General features: G+C 44.5%; 1 protein-coding gene across 2 annotated transcripts in view; it reads right to left on the bottom strand.

The window, feature by feature from the left end:
• The window catches only part of lss (lanosterol synthase (2,3-oxidosqualene-lanosterol cyclase)), an 85,762-nt gene extending 66,822 nt beyond the window's left edge, over nucleotides 1-18,940 (bottom strand). The window contains exons 1-6 of one of the 2 annotated variants that reach the window (XM_052027275.1): nucleotides 18,828-18,940; nucleotides 13,565-13,733; nucleotides 9,462-9,600; nucleotides 8,040-8,148; nucleotides 5,959-6,080; nucleotides 1,920-2,016 (exon numbers count right to left, since the gene is read on the bottom strand). In XM_052027275.1, the coding sequence (XP_051883235.1) occupies nucleotides 1,920-2,016; nucleotides 5,959-6,080; nucleotides 8,040-8,148; nucleotides 9,462-9,600; nucleotides 13,565-13,733; nucleotides 18,828-18,847 (656 nt within the window). In that variant the 5' untranslated portion in view covers nucleotides 18,848-18,940. Of the gene's footprint in view, nucleotides 1-1,919; nucleotides 2,017-5,958; nucleotides 6,081-8,039; nucleotides 8,149-9,461; nucleotides 9,601-13,564; nucleotides 13,734-14,936; nucleotides 15,066-18,827 lie in introns of those variants that run through there. The other variant, XM_052027284.1, reaches the window with a different exon arrangement.
• Between the last annotated feature and the right edge of the window lie 216 nt (nucleotides 18,941-19,156).

The raw sequence follows: 19,156 nt of genomic DNA, 5'->3' as shown, positions 1-19,156 counted from the left end.
ACATCCCTGCTCCTGTCCTCGAACCTTCTTGCTACGAAGGCCAAAATACCATTTGCCTTCTTAATCACCTGCTGCACCCACATACTTCCCTTAAGCAACCGGTGCACAAGGACACCCGGGTTTTGTTGCACCCCCCTCCCCCCCCCACTTTCTCTATCTATCGCCATTCAGATAATAATCTGCTTTTTGTTATCATCACCCAAGTGGATAACCTCACATCTACCACGTACCTTCCCATTCCCTCAACCAGTCCAAATCAACCTGCAACCTCCACAATGCTCATCCTCCCAACCAGATGCAATGGAAAAAGTCAACTACAAACTGGAAGATACTGCATTTAATTCTCTCATCCAAATCATTGATCAATATCATTAATAACCAGGGTCCTGGCACTGACCTCTGTGGTAGCACCACTTGTCACTGCCTGCCACTCAGGAAGAGACCCGTTTGTTCCCATTCTGTTTCCCATCTGCCCACCACTTTCTCTACCACATCAGCACCTTACCCCCAATCCTTCATCCTTTAATCTTGCACACTAATCCCTTGTGGGACCTTATCGAAAGCTTCCTCAAAGTCCAAATACACAACTTTTTTCCCTCGACTATTCTGCTAATCACTTCCACAAGCCATTCCAGTAGATTTGTCAAGCGAGATTTCCTGTTCATGAATTGACATGGTCCGATTCTGTCACTTTCCAAGTGCTCTGCTATTACATCTTTGATAATGGATCGAGCATTTACGTGTTATATTTCTCAGCCTTCCTTCAATATAATCCTTTATAATCACTTCTTCAAAAACCTGGTTTCTGCTCTACTCACAGAACCCCAGAAAATGCTGCACCCTCCTCACTTCTAGTTTAATTGTAACTGATCACGCAGTAATTCTTCCAACAAACCAGTGTGAACTAGGTCTCCTGACAGCTCACTAAAATTACCAATTCATGACCTAGTCTGATAAATGTATCCATTTTAATGAAAAAAAATTCAACTATTTTTTATTGTGTCTTCCTAACTTGGGTTTCTTTTCTCAAACCAGATTTAGCACTGCACCCAATAACAACAATTTGCATCTGCACATCATTGTAATGCAGCAAAATATCCCAAGATTGTTTGCAGAAACATCAGTCCTTAAGGAAATGTAAGGGAGGACAACCAAAAGCTTGGACTATGAGGCAGATGCTTAAGAAGAGCCTTTAAATAAAAAGAGTGAGAGAGGCTGAGGTTTATGGAGGGGAAGCCCCAAACTCCAGGGAGCTGAAGGCCAATGGTGGAGTGATCAAATCTGGCAAAAACCAGAAGCTAGAAGAGTGTAGATGTCAGAGTGTTGTAGGGCTGAAGGAGATTACAGAGAGGAAAGATCACAGAAGGATTTGAAAATGTTACGAATTTTAAAAATGTGCATTGCTGAAACAATGCAACATGTAGATTGATGGGTGGTGGGGACAGTGTGGGCAGAGTTTTAAAAGACTTCAATTGAAATAAGATAAGATTTCTTTATTAGTCACATGTACATCAAAACACACAGTGAAATGAATCTTTTGCGTAGGGGGTACTGGGGGCAGCCTGCAAGTGCCGCCACACTTCTGGCACCAACATAGCATGCCCACAACTTCCTTATCCGTACGTCTTTGGAATACGGGAGGAAACCAGAGCACCCGGAGGAAACCCACGCAGACACGGGGAGAACGTACAATCTCCTTACAGACAGTGGCCGGAATTGAACCCGTGTCACTGGCTCCATAATAGCGTTATGCTAACCACTAATTGAATTGTAGGGATTAAAGGAATAGTCTCAATGAACCATTCCTTGTTTTGACCCAACTTTTGTTACATAAAACAATGACAAGATACACTTCATTGTAACTCCATACTTTGAGCCCACAAACTTGAAACATTCAATGGCTTCATGAGAGAACTCACCACATCTCTGGAAACAGTGTGTTCATCCCCTCCCAGCTGTAGACATTAAGAATAGCTAGCCAGAATTTGCCCCAAGATGGAATTCCAACTGCACCACCTGAAACCAGAGGAAGATGATTATAGAATGAGTTTCACACTCTTTACAAAAAAAACCCCAATGACAGACGATAATTTAAAAACACGATTGACGGGAACAAGCAGCACATCCTCATCTTGAAAATAACAGGTAGCGAATGTGCCCAGAAGCTAATGCAGCAGAATGTCGGAAATGGAGACTGAGGGGATTAGGAATACCTACCTCTGAGACAGTAGTTTTGAAGTTCATAATAAAATAAAAAAAATATATATATTTAAGCCTCAGCAACAAAGGCAGCAGTGAGGACACACTTCACAATGCTATAGAGTTTTACAGCACAGAAACAGGCCCTTTGGCCCAACTCGTCCATGCCATCCAAGTTGCCTACCTGAGCAAGTCCCATTTATTGGTATTGATTTATTATTGTCCAGGTACAGTGAAAAGCTTGTCTTACAAACCGATCATACAGGTCAGTTCATTACACAGTGCAGTTACATGGAGTTAGTACAGAGTGCATTGATGTAGTACAGGTAAAAACAGTAACAGTACAGAGTAAAGTGTCACAGCTACAGAGAAAGTGCAGTGCAATAAGGTGCAAGGTCACAACAAGGTCATAGTCCATCTCATTTTATAAGGGAACCGTTCAATAGTCTTATCACAGTGGGGTAGAAGCTGTCCTTAAGTCTGGTGGTACGTGCCCTCAGGCCCCTGTATCTTCTACCCGATTTACCCATGTTTGGTCCATCTCCCTCTAAACCTTTCCTATCCACGTACTTGCCTCAATGCCTGTTAAATATTGTAATTGCATCTGCCTCTACCACTTCCTCCGGCAGCTCTTTCTGTATATCTATCACCCTCTGTGTGGAAAAGTTGACCCTTCAAATCTTTCCCCTTTCACCTTAGGCATATGCCCTTTAGTTGTAGACTCTCCTACCCTGGGAAAGAGGCTGACCATTCACCCTATCTATGTCCCCCATGATTCTTTATAACTCTATAAGGTCACCCCTCAGCCTCCTTCACGCCAGGGAAAAATATCCCCTGCCTCTTGGCCACCCCTTCAAAAAACTCAGTCAAATCTGTGAGACACGATTTCACAAGTTCAAATTGTCTTGGAATCAGAGGCAAAAGAACTGCTTAGATTCCCAATTCCAAGAGCTAATCAGCAGCAAATGCTGTGTTCCTGCCTTCGAACAGGATTACCTGCACACCCTCATCATTGAAGCTCATATGAATGATGCTCACTCAGACAAGGCTCTGCCACTAGTTGAAGCAGGGGTGGTGAATGCAATGTCCAAAAGTGGAATTGGACAAAACTAGGAGGAACAATCTTTAACTATTGCGAACTCAGCGCGTCAGTGATGCAGTGTCAGTGAAGGCCAACACATCCTGGTGGGGTTGTTTCTCAAGGGAGCAGGATAAGATGCGAGGCTTGGATGAGGGTGAGTTGAAGCTTATGAAGGTTGGAGGGGGATGGTCACCTGGAGTGAGCAATGAACAAGAATGTGGGTCCCAATGACAGGAAGATGATCATGGAATGGAAAGGTGGTGGTGGTTGGAGATGAAGCTCAAAATTGAGCTCCGGTATAAACAGGACCCAGGTTTCCCAGCTGACGATTTAGCTGGAAAACACTGCCAGACATTCTCCAGGATGGAGTCACTGGGAAAGCAGCTGGAGCAGACAAAGAATGTTTTTTATTCTAATTTTCAGCTGAAGGAAATTTTAGCGCATCTGCAGATTAAAGCCAAGCAGGTCGTCTCTCAGCAGATTGGTGGAAGTGGTGGAAAGGTGAATAAAATGATCGGCAACGACCTTCCTTTTTTGTATGAATTTCTAACGTTCTCAGTCACACATCGCACTAACACATCAGTGCTCCTTCACTGTCATCAGTTGAAAATCCTGGAATAGCCAACCCAGCATCAGTGTTGGAGAAGGCCTCCCCAACAGTAATGGGGAAGGGAAATAAATGCTGGTCTTGCCAGCAACACCCAGATTCCATAAACAAAGCCCCTACCCACCCGGGTCATTCTCTCTTCTCCCCTCTCCCATCAGGTAAAAGGTACAGGAGCCTGAGGGCACATACCACCAGGCTTAAGGACAGCTTCTATCCCACTGTGATAAGATGATTGAATGGTTCTTATACGATGAGATGGACTCTTGACCTCACAATCTACCTTGTTATGACCTTGAACCTTATTGTCTACCTGCGCTGCACTTCCTCTGTAGCTGTAACACTTCGTATTCTGTAATTGTGTTTACCCTGTGCTACCTCACTGCACTGTGTAATGAATTGACCTGTACAATCGGTATACAAGTTTTTCACTGTACCTCGGTACAAGTGACAATAATAAACCAATACCAATATCAAGTACAGCTCATAAGGGCACTGTTCAAACCTTATGCCTGTACTGACTCTGTTGAAGGGCTTTCCCTTTGCTCTGAGAAGTCCCCTCTCCTGGAAACTACTAACTCCATTTTGAAACTATTACTGGGTCTGCTCCGACCTGTCTTTCAGCTACTGGTTTCCAGATTAGAAGGCTCTGGGTACAACATACTTTCTTTGTGTCACCTCTTCTAATGAACCGCAAATAAATTCAATTAACCAGAAGTCTAATCCCAAACTGAATGATTATACTTTCAGTTCAATAGAAAATGTAATAGAGATTCAAGAGTGTGGTGTTGCAGCAAGCTAAAGCAACTGGTATCCTGAACTATGGATTCCACGATGGGAGAAGGCCATTCCCAAGATGCAACCTATCCCCAGGTTGCCTGGCACAAGTGTCCATGCAGAAACTGTGGCAGAGTTCTGGTGGGAGGTTGGGGTGGAGGATGAACAGATATTCAACTGATTCACTGAAACAATGAACCCATCGAACTACTGGAGTATCACTCCTGGCAGACACTTTCTGCCTGGTGCCTCAGTTCATCCTGAACACCCAACAGCTTTTATTTTCTCCTGGTATCGTGTTCTGACTGCATCATTAGCTCAACGCCTCCACCGCTGAAAACATGTTGCTGCTTTTGATCTCGGGGGAAAAAAAAACAAAGAAAATCCACTTGGCCCCTCCTTCTGTTCCTCCCTCCTGCTCTGCCCAGACCCTTTTAATTCGACTTTATTTCAACTCACTATTTTACTAATGTTATCTTTTCAAGGAAAAAAGATCTCTTTTCAAAGAAAAAGACCTCTCCCATAAAGGCAGTTAATAAACGTAGAAATGAATACAAATCTGTATTTGTTCAGGGAGAACACACATTGTTCTCATTGAGGGGTCAGCAGTGGAAAGGGTGAGCAGCTTCAAGTTCCTGGGCGTCAACATCTCGGAGCAACTATCCTGGGCCCAACACATTGATGCAATCACAAAGGCGGAGTACCAGCAGCTCTACCTTGTTAAGAGTTTGAGGGGATTCGATATGTCACCAAAGATTCTTGCAAATTTCTACAGATGTATGGTGGAGAGCCTTCTGACTGGTTGCATCATCGCCTGGTATGGAGGCTCCAATGCACAGGATCGCAAGAAGCTGCAGAGGGTTCCAGCCAGCTCCATCACAGGCACAACTCTCCCCACCATCGAGGACATCTTCAAGAGGCGGTGCCTCAAGAAGGCGGTATCCATCACTAAGGACCCTCACCATCCAGGACACGCCCTTTACTCGTTACTACCATTGGGGAGGAGGTACAGGAGCCTGAGGACCCACACTCAATGATTCAGAAACAGCTTCTTCCCCTCTGCCATCAGATTTCTGAACGATCCACGAACCCATGAACGCTGCCTTATTATTCCTTTTTGTTTGTACTATTTAGTTTGTAATTTATAGTAATTTTATGTCTGCACTGTACTGCTGCTGCAAAACAACAAATTTCACATCATATAAGTCAGTGATAATAAATCTGATTCTGAGGCAGCTGGAAGTCCCAAAAGAAAGGAAGTTCCTTGCAAATTGCTCTTCATTGTTTAGAGTCCAACCTTTATCATGAAGGTTATTTCTCGCTCGGACCAGGTCAGCGTCGTCTGGACCAACTCCCAGGATTCGCAGGGCTGTGTAATTCAATGCTGTTCCAAACACTGTCGACTTGTCCTCCACGTGCCTGAGGTACAAACCAAAACACAAGTTACATTTGTACCTGGATAGAGGAATGTACAGACAGCCACACTAAACAAGAGCATCAGAAGACCATTGTGGCACTGTACAGAAACCACAAGTCAGTGGGGAGAATTTTGGGACCAGTGATCGTAATTCTACGAGTTTCAAGATAATATTTAACAAAAGATAGGACTAGTTCATAAAAGGAGTCCTAAACTGGGGCAAAGTTAATTTTGATGGCATTGGACAGGAACTTGCAAGGTTGATTGGGAGAGGTTGCAAGCAGGTAAGTGGACATTTGGCAAGTCTGGGAGGCTTTTAAAAATGACCGAGAGAGTTAGGGAGGTAGACAGCATGTTCCTGTTAGAGCGAAGGGCAAGGCTGGCAGGATTAGAGAACCCTGGCTGATGAGGGAAATTTTAGAGGCTCTGATCAGGAAAAAGGAGGCATATGTCGGGTGTAGGCAGCTGGGATGAAACGAGTCCCTTGAGTATAAGGGATGTATAAGGATGAATTCCCTTGAGTATAAGGAAGAAGGAAATTAGGAAGACAAAGGGGGGACACGAGGTATCCCTGGCAGATAAGGCAAAAGAGAATCCCAAGAGGTTCTAAGTATATTGAGCAAAAGGATAACTATGGAGAGAATTGTCCCCTTTGAGTTCAGTGTGGTCGTCTATGTGTGGAGACGCAGGAGATGGGCGAGGTCTTAAATGAATACTTCTCATCTGTATTTACTGTAGAGAAGGTCATAGAAGCCAGTAACTTCAGGGAAGAGAACAGTAATATCCTGAAGCACATTGACTTTACAAAGGAGGTGGCTTTGGCAGTTTTAAAGGTGGATAAATCTCTGGACCTGACCAGGTGCATCCTAGAATATTATGGGAGCAAGGAGGGAGATTGCTGGGACCCTAACAGAGATTCTTATATCTTCGTTAGTCACGGGTGAGGTACCAGAAGACAGGAGGGTGGCTAATGTCGTGCCCCTATTTAAGAAGGGCTGCAAGGACAAGCCAGGGAACTACAGGCCAGTGAGACTAATATCAGTGGTGGGAAAGTTGCTGGAGGGGATTCTCAGGGATAGGATTTATTTGCATTTGGAAAAGCAAGAACAGATTAGGGATAGTCAGCACGGCTTTATGTGTGGGAGATTACGTCTCACAAATTTGCTTGAGTTTATTGAGGAAGTGACCAAGAGGATTGATGAGGGCAGGGTGGTGGATGTTGTCTACATGGACTTTAGCGAGGCCTTTGACAAGTCCCCACATGATGGGCTGGTCCGGAAGGACAGAACACATGGGATTCAAGGTGAGCTGGTCAACTGGATTCAAAATTGGTTTGGTGGTAGGAGGCAGAGGGTGGTAGTGGAGGGTTGTTTCTTCATATTGGAGGAGATTTGGATGAGAATGTAGGTGGCACGATTCGTAAGCTTGAAGATGACACTAAAAATTGGTGGGGTGGTGGACAGTGAAGGTGGTTGTCCAAGGTTTCAGCAGGATCTAGATCAACTGGGAAAGAGGGCAAGGGAGTGGCTGATGGAAGTTAACTCAGACAAGTGTGAAGTGATGGATTTTGGGAAGTTAAACCAGGCCAGGACATAGAGTGAACGTCAGGGCCCTGGGGAGTGTTGTAGAACAGAGGGAACTAGGAGTACAAGTCCATAGTTCCCTGAAAGTGGCGACACAGGTAGATGAAGGTGGCATATGGCGTACTTGCCTTAATCGGCTGAGGCATTGAATAACTCATGTTGGTGAGACTGCACTTGGAATATTATGTGCAGTTCTGGTCATCATGCTGCAGGAAAGATGTGATTAAGCAAGAAAGGGCACAGAAAAGATTCACTGGAATGTTGCCTGGACTGAAGGGCAATAGATACTGGGATTTTTTTAAAATCCAGAGCAAAGGAGCAAAGGGGTGACCTTATGGAGGCAGATAGAATCATGAGGGGCAAATTATTGGTACTTACAGTCCCCAGCCTCCATCCGGGAGCTGTACAGAGCGCAGGTATCGGATCATTTCCTTTCTCTGGAAGTCTGACAGTGGTATCTTTGCTACGTGACATGTAATTAGGAGAGCTAAAAGATCAAAGGAAATCTTAATCGTTTTGAAATTATCTCCCAACATGACACTCACTGTTTGTATGCCCAAAAGTAAGTGTGCCTTTCTGGTATTGACATGGGCTGCTCCTGAACTATCTGAAATTCCCAGCTCAGCACCTACAGTTACATGTCATTTGCACCTCTCATTTTCTCAGACTGGATGGTTAAATGACGCAGGACATAGAGAACTAAAGGTATGAAACTCAAACCTTAACGTTTACGTTCCTCTTCTCTAACCTTGGATATCCTATGCTGAAGGAACCACTGCATGTGGGCAGTCACGGTAGTGTAGCGGTTAGCATAATGCTATTACAGTGCCAATGACCCGGGTTTAATTCCCGCTGGTGTCTGTAAAGAGTTTGTACGTTCTCCCCATGACTGTGTGGGTTTCCTCCGGGTGCTCCAGCTTCCTCCCACATTCCAAAGACGTACGGGTTAGGAAGTTGTGGGCATGCTATGTTGGCGCCAGAAGCGTGGCGACACTTGCGGGCTGCCCCCCAGAACACTCTATGCAAAAGATGCATTTCACTGTGTGTTTCTATGTACATGTGACTAATAAAGATATCTCATCTTATCAAAAGTTACTTCCACAGATCGTCTGGGAATCTGCACTCACACAGATTGTCTGAACGTAGCTTAGGTCAGAGCAAAGAGCACTGGCTCTCGGATCAGGGATTGCAGAAGAGCCACCCATTACAACAACCAAAGTGACGCGTGGGTCTGACCTTCATACTAGAGTGAGGTGCACACACCAGCTGCAATCCCAGAGTGAGCAAATGGTGGCTGCCCCACCCCTAGGAGACAGCAAGCAGCCGACAGCTGGAGAAGGACTGGGGGTAGCAGGGGAAGGAAGCTGAAAGAGAATGGAAACAAAGAGTTGGGAAGGAGCAAGGGGAACAGGGTGTTTGAGAGAGGGAAAGGGGTGTGACCAAGTCTTTGTACCCATGGATATGTGTGCACTAAATCCATGCAATACAACCTGGTCTCCAGCTGTTTTGGATTGCTGCCACTGAACTAAGACCTTGCTCTGTCAAACCCCTGTGGCAACTGGTATGTAATAGACACCGTGTCAGATGAAACTTCACACTGGAGAAACAAGTCAGCCGACACTAAAACACTGCGCTTGATGCTTCCATTCTCCAGTCTGTTGTTGGATCTCTTCATTATAAATATTCATTTTGTGGCAGACTTATTCTTCAAACTCTTTTCCCTTAGCCAGAGGGAATCAAAATGCAGGCTGCCAGAAAGGAAGTGTACCCCCTGTCCAGTTCCAGGGTTCCCCGACTAACCTGGTAGGAGGAAGAGTGGTCCACCATAGTCTCCGGCCCAGTGTCCATCCTCCGCCTGCAGTTGTGCATAAAACTTCATCCCATGCAGAGCTGCCTCTTGTGGTGTACAAGCACGCCCCAAATCCCTGGCAAATTTACTCTGAAACATCAAGACATGACCTACATTAACTCATTTCAATATTGCAATGTGGTTCCATACCAGAAATTGTGTTAGCTAAGTTCAATATGGAATTTGTGAAAGATTAAATATTTAATTTTGACTTTTAACATTTAAAAAGAATGGAAAGGCCTGGTTTGTGACCTAGATTTTGATAAGGGCCACATCTAATTGTCAGGAGCCTGGAGTTAGAATTGAATTTTCAGTATGTAGGAAAGTACATTTTTTTTTAAAGATTACTTCTATCTGCAGAACAGACTTTGTAAATGACAAGGCTGAGATCGTCACCATTGCAGTACATGGACTGGGTGTTTGAATGATGGAGCTGCTGATTTTCAGAGGACATTCTGATGAGGAACAGAGAGGTGGAAAGAATTATTCCCATTATTGAACCCAAAAGAAGAATCACAAACACCTCCCACAAGATCCATACGAGTTTTCCTTTATGTTCAGTAATGCTTCGCCACCATTGCTGACTACCTCCTTTTGGTTTGACCTTATAGAGGTGTATAAAATCATGAAGGATACAGATCAGGTGAATGGTCAGTCTTTTTCCCAGGGCAGGAGAGTCTAAAACGGGAAGGCATAGGTTTAGGGTGGGAGGGAAAAGATTTAAAGGGAACCTGAGGGGCAGGTTTTTCCACAAAGAGGGTATATGGAATGAGCTGCCAGAGGAAGTGGTAGAGGCAGGTACAATTACAATGTTTAAAAGACACGTGGACAGGTACATGGGTAGGAAGGGTTTAGAGATATACAGGCGAAATGCAAGCAAATGGGACTCACTTAGTTGAGCATCTTGGTCAGCATGGACAAGTTGGGCCGAAGGGCCCGTTTCTATGCTGTATGATTCTATGGCACTCCACCATTTTTGGGACAAGTAGTTCTGGGTCACGTTGGATAAAATGCACCTCAAGTGAAGCCAGAATCAATGTCCCCATCTTGTATGCTACTCCAGCGTCGATGCTACTTTTGGGAGAGATTAAACCAATTTGGAAAGGGGGCAGGACCCAGAATGGAACATTAGAGAAAGTAGGTGCAGGGAGGACTACAAGAGGCAAAAAGGGACAAGTTGGGACGGTGATGGAGGTTAACCGGGCGAATGCAAGGCAGTCCAAGATAGGTAAATGCAGAGCGCACAGTATGAAAGGTTGGCGAGCTACAGGCAGGACCATTGTATAGTGACAGCAACAGAGAATTGCCTCAAAAGAAGTGAAGGACTGGGGATAACACTGTTGCTATTCAAGAAAGATGTGTAAGGACAAAAAAAGAGGCGGTGTCAGTATCAAAGAAACTGTTATAACACTAGAGAGGGACAATGCAGTTGAGGGTTTAATGTCCATGCCTATTTCATTAGAATTTGAGATCAGAGGGCTGATCCATTGCAGGGCACACGAGAGACTCTGTAGCCAAAAGGGGACAGAGGGAGAGGAAAAACTCTGCAGACAACTCACAGAAAGATTCAAGAACTGTGGAGCAGTAATAAAATAGGAGAGGAGGTGAGGTTTAACAAATCTATTATGAACTGGGTAACAGCGATATAAAAGCAAATATGGGAGGACATCCAGAGAGGTAGGCTGCATTTAGTTCGACAAAATTAAGTGGGGCAACTGGAGTATTCTTTTTGCAAGGCAACATTTGGAGGACAGTGTTCATAATGTAGAACCGTTACAGAAAAAGATAAGGTAGAGTCAAGCCTAAGTGCATATAATCAGAGAGGGATTAACTTTGAGTTGGGAAGGTATCTTAACAGGGCTGGACAAGGAGGCAATGAATAACCAAAAAGTGAAGAACGGTTTGCCCACATCAATCTATTCCCTGCTGGGTAGCAGGCTGGTGTCTGAAGAAGAGCTTACAAAAGGGGAAAGAAAAACCCAGCTTCTACTGGTTACTAACACCTGTGGTGGGGAACATCTGAGAGACTATTATTTTATGATAAATTTAATTGGCAGAGTAAATCAGCGTAGAAACAGGCCTTTCGGCCCAAATGCTCCATGCTGACCAAGATTCCAATCTAAGCTAGTCCTATTTGCTCACGTTTGTCCAATATCCCTGTAAACCCTTCCTATCCATGTACCTGTCCAAGTACCTTTTAAATATTGTTAATGTACCTGCCTCAACCACTTCCTCTGAGAATCTGCATCTCTAAGAGTAATGACTAATTAGTGAAAGCCAGCACAGATTTGTGAAAAGCAAATTGTATTTGACTAAGTTTATTGATATTTAGATGAAGTACTGAGTGGGTGGGCGAGGATTCTGTCACTGATATTGGATCGGATTGTTTTATTATTGTCTTTTGTTTTGAGTGGTACCCAGACAGATCACTCCATACATAATTATTTTGAGGTAGCAAAAAGAAAAACAGAATGCAGAATATAATGTTGCAGTTGCAGAGAAAGTACAGTGCAGGTAGACAAGCAAAGTGCAAGGATCACGAGGTAGATTAGTAGATCAAGAGTTCATCTTTTAGCGTACGAGAGGTCTGTTCAGGAGTCTGATAACAGTCCTTGAGTCTGGTGGTACAACCTGATCTGATATTCAAAGAACATCTGTCAAAGTACAACACAATTTAACTGAGCTGATTACAGGGACAGGGAGAGCATTGATACAAAATTATCTAAGGGACACAAAGCAGAGAGCTATGGTAATTGGGTAGATTTCCAGACTGGGCTGAGGTTGGTCGAGTGAAATAAAAACAGAAAATGCTGGAAACACTTAATAGGTCAGACAATGTTTGTGGAAAGGGGAACAAGAGACAATATTTCAGAACTGGTGTTCAATTACAGAGATTTTCCCCACGAGTTACTGTACGGCAATGACCTACCTACAGCCTACCATCCTTCCTTACTGTGCACTCTGCATTTAGTTATAAATAGTCTGAATTAGGCCGACTACTCTTGACATATATTAATGATCTGAACAAAAGCATACATGGGATAATTACAATATTTGCAAGAGAAAAGAAACAGAATAGAAACAAGTGAGGACAATAAAGACAGACTGGTGAAAATGTACAGCAACATGGCAGTTGCAATTTAAGGAATAAGAATAAAATTATATATTTTAGTATTAAGAACATAAGCTATAAAAGGACATTTTTAAAGGGACTCAGGAACCAGGACTCAGTGTGAATCAAAGCTGGCGGGACGGGTTGGGAAGACAAGTCAAAAGCAGTGGGATTCTTGCCTTTATTAAAAGAGAAATAGAACACAACGGCAAGGAAGTGAGGTACTGGTATTGGTTTATTATTGTCACTTGTGCCGAGGTAAAAGGAAAAACTTGTCCTGCATACCAATCATACAGGTCAATTCATTACACAGTGCAGTTACATTGAGTTAGTACAGAGTGCATTGAGGTAGTACAGGTAAAAACAATAACAGTACAGAGTAAAATGTCACAGCTAAAAGGAAGTTTTTACAGAGATGAAAATTTTATAACACATTGATCAGACTGAATGCTTAAGTCACCTTTTGAGCAGGCCTTAGAGAATGCAGAGAAATTGACTGGAACTTTACTAGGGATGAGAGTAATGTGAGCCTGCAGAAGCTGGGGCTCCTCAGTGCAAATAGAGTTAGGTGAAGCTAAGAATTTTTAAGGTGTTTGGCAAAAAAAATACAGAACACTGCTGGAAAACATGTTTCAAATATAATCGTTTATGATCTGAAATGCTGTGACTGAAAGGATAAGAAATGATGATGCACACCATCTTCCAAATGACAACCAGATAAGTAAAAAAATTGATTGAGCGAGAGATTGAAAGAGAGGGGTAACCAGGATCAACTGAACATCTCTTTCATAGAGCTGACATGGACCAAATTGCTCAGTACCATTATGAGACTACCCTAAGACAAAGGAAAAGGCAGTTACAAGACCGTTTTTTCATGTCTTTAGATGTTGGTAAAATTGGCTGCACTGTTTTCTTTGAAAATGGAACATTAGATGTACATACGGTATCAAGTCCCAGTGAATGCAGCTCCAACATTGTCTGTGACCTGCCCTCTGCTTCTCTGTAGTCAATATAACTCCATGTCTGTCTGCCCTCAGCATTAGCCAGTCGCCACTGCGTCAGGTCCGTAGCTGGTTCCGTTTTATATGGGCCGCCTCTTCGGCGCAAACACCTACAATGGGCGTAAAAGACATCACACAAAGCTAAAGATCAAAAAGAGCTGCAGATTGCTGTTGTTCATCAGCAGGTGAGGCCACATCTGTGGGAAGAGAAACTGTGCTAACGATTTAGCTTGAAGTGGATGAAGGGTCTCCCAGGGGTACAGGTACATACTTTCCCAAAAATGGGGACACAGATAGACAGGGTGGTGAAGAACAGGGTGGTTTGGCACACTTGCCTTCATTGGTCAGGACACTGAACACAGGAACTGGGAATTCATCTTACAACTGTACAAGACCACACTTGGAGTATTGTCTGCAGTTCTGGTCACCTGAACATAGAAAGGATGTCAATAAGTGGAAAGGGTGCAGAAAAGATTCATGAGGACAGCACATCTTCTCCCCTGCACCCCTTTCTGCCTTTCACATGGACTGCTCTCTCCGCGACTTCCTAGTTCACTCCTCCCCCCCCCCACCCATCCCACTCCCACCCCAGAGACCTTACACTGCCCCCGTCATAGGTGCAACACCTGCCCCTACACCACCTCCATCACCTCCATCTAGGGACCCAAACAGTCCTTTCAGGTGAGACCTGCACCTCCCTTAATATCGTCTACTGCTTTTGGTGCTCTGAGTGTGGTCTCCTCTACAATTGGTGAGACCAAACGCAGACTAGGTGACCATTTCACAGAACACCTGTGCTCTGTCCATAACCGCGATCTGCATCTCCCCTTAGCCAGTCGCTTCGACTCCCCCTCCCACACTATCACTGATGTCAGTGCTCGGCCTCCTCCACTGCCAGAATTCCAAGCGCAAACTGGAGGATCAGCACCTCATTTTCCGTCTTGGAACCTTGCAACCTAACGCCATGAACATCGAATTCTCCCACTTTAAGTAAACCAACCCCCCACCACCACTACCATGCCTCTTCTTTTCTTCTCTTTCTTAGCCTCTCTCTTTTTCTCCTCATCTGTTTTTTTTCCTTCCCCTCTCCCCATGGAGCGCCTGCTTCCATACCTTTGACCCATCCCCCGGTGGATCTGCTCTCCTCTCCTCCCCTGCACCTGCCTATCACTATCTCTTACTTGCATCTACCTGTCACCACCTTGTGCCCACCCCGCCTCCCCTCTTTTGTCCACCTATCCCTGCTCTGCTTCTCCCTCCTATATATTGGGCTTCCCCTTTTCCTATCTTCAGTCCTGAAGAAGGGTCCTGACCTGAAACGTTGACCACCTGCTTTTCTCCACGGATGATGCCTGGCCTGCTGAGTTCCTCCAGCATCTGCAGTCCTTTGTTTCTCTTCTTCGTGAGGATGTTGCTGGGACTGGAGGGCTTGAGTTATAAGGAGAGACTGGATAGGCTTAGAATTTTTTTTCCCTGGGGCATAGGAGGTTGATGGGTGACCATATATAGGTTTATAAAATCATGAGGATCATAGATTTGGTGAATGGTCACAGTGCTTTCCCCAGGGTAGGGGAGCTAACAACTAGAGGGCATAGGTTTAAGGTGAGAGGGGAGAGATTTAAAAGGGACCTGAGGGGCAACTTTTATTCTACACAGAGGGTGGTCAGTATATGGAATGAGCTGCCAGAGGAAGTGGTTGAGGCAGGTACAATTACAACATTTAAAAGACAGTTGGACAGATACATGGATAGGAAAGGTTTGGATGGATATGGGCCAAATGCAGGCAAATGGAACCAGTTCACGTAGTTAACTTGGTTGGCATGGACAATTTGGGCTGAAGGGCCTGTTTCCGTGCTGTATTACTCAAGGACTTCTAAACGCTCTAGGGAATACAGGCCCAGTCTGCTTAACCTCCCTTTATAAAATACTCCCCTCCACAGAGTCAATATGGTTAACTCCCTATACCACAAGTTTATCTTTCCTTAGGGAGCTGCACACAATGTTCCAGTTGTGGGCTCAAATGGACCATTTATAATCCACTGAGACATCTCTACTCTTGTATTCAAATCCACTTTCAATAAAGCCCCACATAATGTTTGCTTTCCTAATTATTTGCACATTAACTTTCTGATACATGTTCAAGAACCTTTGAACACCACCACCTTTTGAACTTTGACTATTTAAAAGTACTCTTGCTATTTTTACCTATCACATGAATGACCTCACATTCCCCCACATCATATACCATCTACTATATCCTTACCATTCACTTATCTGCTCTACATCCTCTAAATTCAAAGTCCAGTTTATTGTCATGTGCACAAGTACATGTATGCACAGGTCCAATGAAAATCTTTCTTGCAGCAGCATCACAGGCACATAACATCATATACAATTTTCCGGTACCTCTCCTGTGGCTAGCAAAGATGCAAAAAATGACATATGTGGTCCTGCAAAGGGAATTTAGGGAGTTAGGTAGAAAGTTGAACCTCTAGGGTTGTAATCTCAGGATTACTTCCTGTGCCACGTGCTAGTATCATATAAATGGGAAGATGGGACAGATGAATGTGGGGCAAATTAGCTGGTACAGGATGGAGGGCTTCAGGTTTTTGGATAATCAGGATCTCTTTTGGAGCAGGGTGACCTGTACAGAGGACAGGCTGCACCTGAACTGGAGGGGGACCACTATCCCAGCATGAAGGTTTGTTAGTGCTCCTTGGGAGGGTTTAAGCTAGTAATGCAGGGAGTAGGGACCCAGAATGACAGTGCAGCAGATGGGGAGGATGAGTACAAGAGTTGGGACGTCATGTTGCAGCTGTACAAAACATTGGTTAGACCACACTTAGGGGTATTGTGTTCAGTTCTGGTCATCAGACTACAGGAAGGATGTGACAGCAACAGAGAGAGTGCAGAAGAGATTCCGCAGGATTTTGCTTGGAATGCATGCCTATAGTCAAAAGCGAGATTGGATAGGCTTGGTTTATTCTCACTGCAACGTACAAGGCTGAGGGATGACCCTATGGAGGTTTATAAAATTATGAGGGGCATAGATAGGACAGGTAGTCAGAATCATCTTCCCAGGGCAGGCGAGTCTAGAACTAGAAGGGAGAAAGTTAAGAGAGATCTGAGGGGTAAGTTGTTCACACACAGTGCGGTAAATATCTGGAAAAAGCTGCCAGGGATTTAGGACATATGCAGGCAAGTGGAATTAGCTTTGATAGGCATCACAGTTGGCATGGACGAGGTGGGCTTAAGGACCTGTTTCTGTGCTGTATAACTCTACAATTGTTTAATAACCTTTAGTGGCACCTTATCAAGGCCTTCTGAAAATTCACATTAACAGACTCAACCTTACCCATTCTGCGAGCTACAACCTTAAAAACCTCTAAATATTGTTCAATGTGTCTAAATCCACTTTGACTCTGCCAATCTTATTGTTACTTTCAAAGTTCCCTTCATGATGCTTTCCAGTATTTTATCCATCACTATGAGAAATGTTCTTGAATCTCTGAAATTTTGGAAGATGCTGACCAGTGCCTCCACTTGTTCCATCACTTTTACAAAACCTTGAATGCAGAAATCACCTTCCAGCCCACTTAATTGCTCCACTATTACCGTTTTACTAATGCTCATTTCTTTCTGCTCCTTATTCACTCTAGACCTGTTGCTCTCCAATATTTCCAGTAGCTTCATCCCCAAAGACCAACACAAAATATTTTGATTTCTGTTATTCCCCAAAATAATTTTTCTTGTCTCAGTCTGTTAGGGATCCACATTAAGTTTTACTTCTTTTATAAATCTACAGAAAGTTATTGTCTCTTTATATGATTCCCACCAGATTACTCTAATATTCTACTCTCCCTTTCATTAGAAACCGCTTGCTGCTCCTTTGTTGAATTCTGCAGATTTCCCAATCCCCAGGCTCAGTGGGTGAAACTGTGTTACAGTTGCACAGTTACACCTCACCTAGAGTAATCGGAGCTGCTCCGTACACACCATAGGAAGGGCAGTGACAGGTTGGATAGAAACTACTTATTGTAGAATTCAGGACTAATTTCTCTTATCTCTTTGTAACATAGGTTATTTGGCCTGCTAAGTCTACACAGGCTCTCAGGACAATCTCATCCCTGACCCAGTCATTTCCCAGTTACTTATTCCCCATTAGAATCAGGACCAGGCTAATTTCTTTGACCACAGAGAACATTAAAATTGCAGTAAGGCTGTGGAGAATTTTCAAAGCTGAATGCAAATCTTCTAACCACCTTCCCAGCTCTTGCACAACTTCCCCATAACTCTCTCCTTCGTGTTTTTATCCAATTCTGTTTTGAAAGGAACAATTAAATCTGGATCGGTAAGAAACAGGAGCAGTAGACCATTCAGCCCTCGAGCTTGCTTCACCATACAATGAGATCATGGCTGATCCCGTTCTTGGCTTCCACCCTCACGCTATTCCTATACCCCTCGAGGACCTTATAGTTCAAACATCTGTCAACCTCCACCTTAAATACATTCAAAGACGCCATCTTCCTCCTCTGGCTTGAGAATTCCAAAAATTCACAATCAGCAGAGAAGGAATTTCTTAAGGAGGCACTCTTCTGAATCTATGTTTCCCAGCTCTGGATACCCCGCAACAACGGGAAACATCTTCTCATTATCTATCCTGTCAATTCCTCTCAAGAACTCATTCTTCTAAACTCCAACGAGTAGTAGGCTCAACTCCTTCATCCCAGGAATCAATCTAGTGAACCTCCTCTGCATCGCCTCCAATGCACGAATATCTTTCCTTTAGCACATAGACCAAAATTGTACTCAGGATTCCATGTATGACATCAAAACTTGCCTATTTCACATAAAGGGCAATATTCCATCAGCCCTCCTCGTTGCTAGCTATACCCGTTAACCAATTCTTTGTGCTTCATGCACTGGGACCCCTGTGACATCAGACAGACTCCGCACGTTCATTGAATAAACTCTTGTCTCTCCGGGAGCCCCGGCTTCACTTTGCCAAGCACCTCAGTCCCATACCAGCTGTCAGGGGCAGGTGGGCCGGCAGGAGTCGGGGGGGGGGGGGGTGTTCCCTCTCCGTCTGAGCCAAAAGGTCAGGGGGAAAGACGGAGCAGGGTGATTGAATGGGGAGCCGATCGTCCGCAATCAGGACAGCGCCAGGCCGACGAAATCCCGGCCGTGGGCACCACGAAACTCACCCTCGCTGCCCGGTCGCCATCGTCTTGCGCTTGCAACAGATGGAGCGACCGTACGATGGATCAGCTGACCATGAGCCGAGGCGCAAGGGCCAATCGGATAGCCAAGCTGTCGAGAGCTCGCCGAGCATCAGCCAATTACTGAAGAAAGAGGAGGCGGGCGACCAATCAAAAAGGGACGTAGGGAGCATCCTCTGGTCGGTGCCATCCTATCACTGAGGCGTTGGAAGAACCAGTGACCAATCCGGATTTCAGACGGTGTGCAATTCGGTGTTTGCTTCCCAGCATGGCGGACTCTCTTCACCACAATGCACTGCGTGTGTGAAAGGGCT

This window comes from Pristis pectinata, chromosome 1 (genome assembly GCF_009764475.1).
Source record: "Pristis pectinata isolate sPriPec2 chromosome 1, sPriPec2.1.pri, whole genome shotgun sequence".
Taxonomy (NCBI): domain Eukaryota; kingdom Metazoa; phylum Chordata; class Chondrichthyes; order Rhinopristiformes; family Pristidae; genus Pristis; species Pristis pectinata.
The sequence above is the reverse complement of the archived record's forward strand: the minus strand, read 5'-3'. Positions and strand labels throughout refer to the sequence as shown.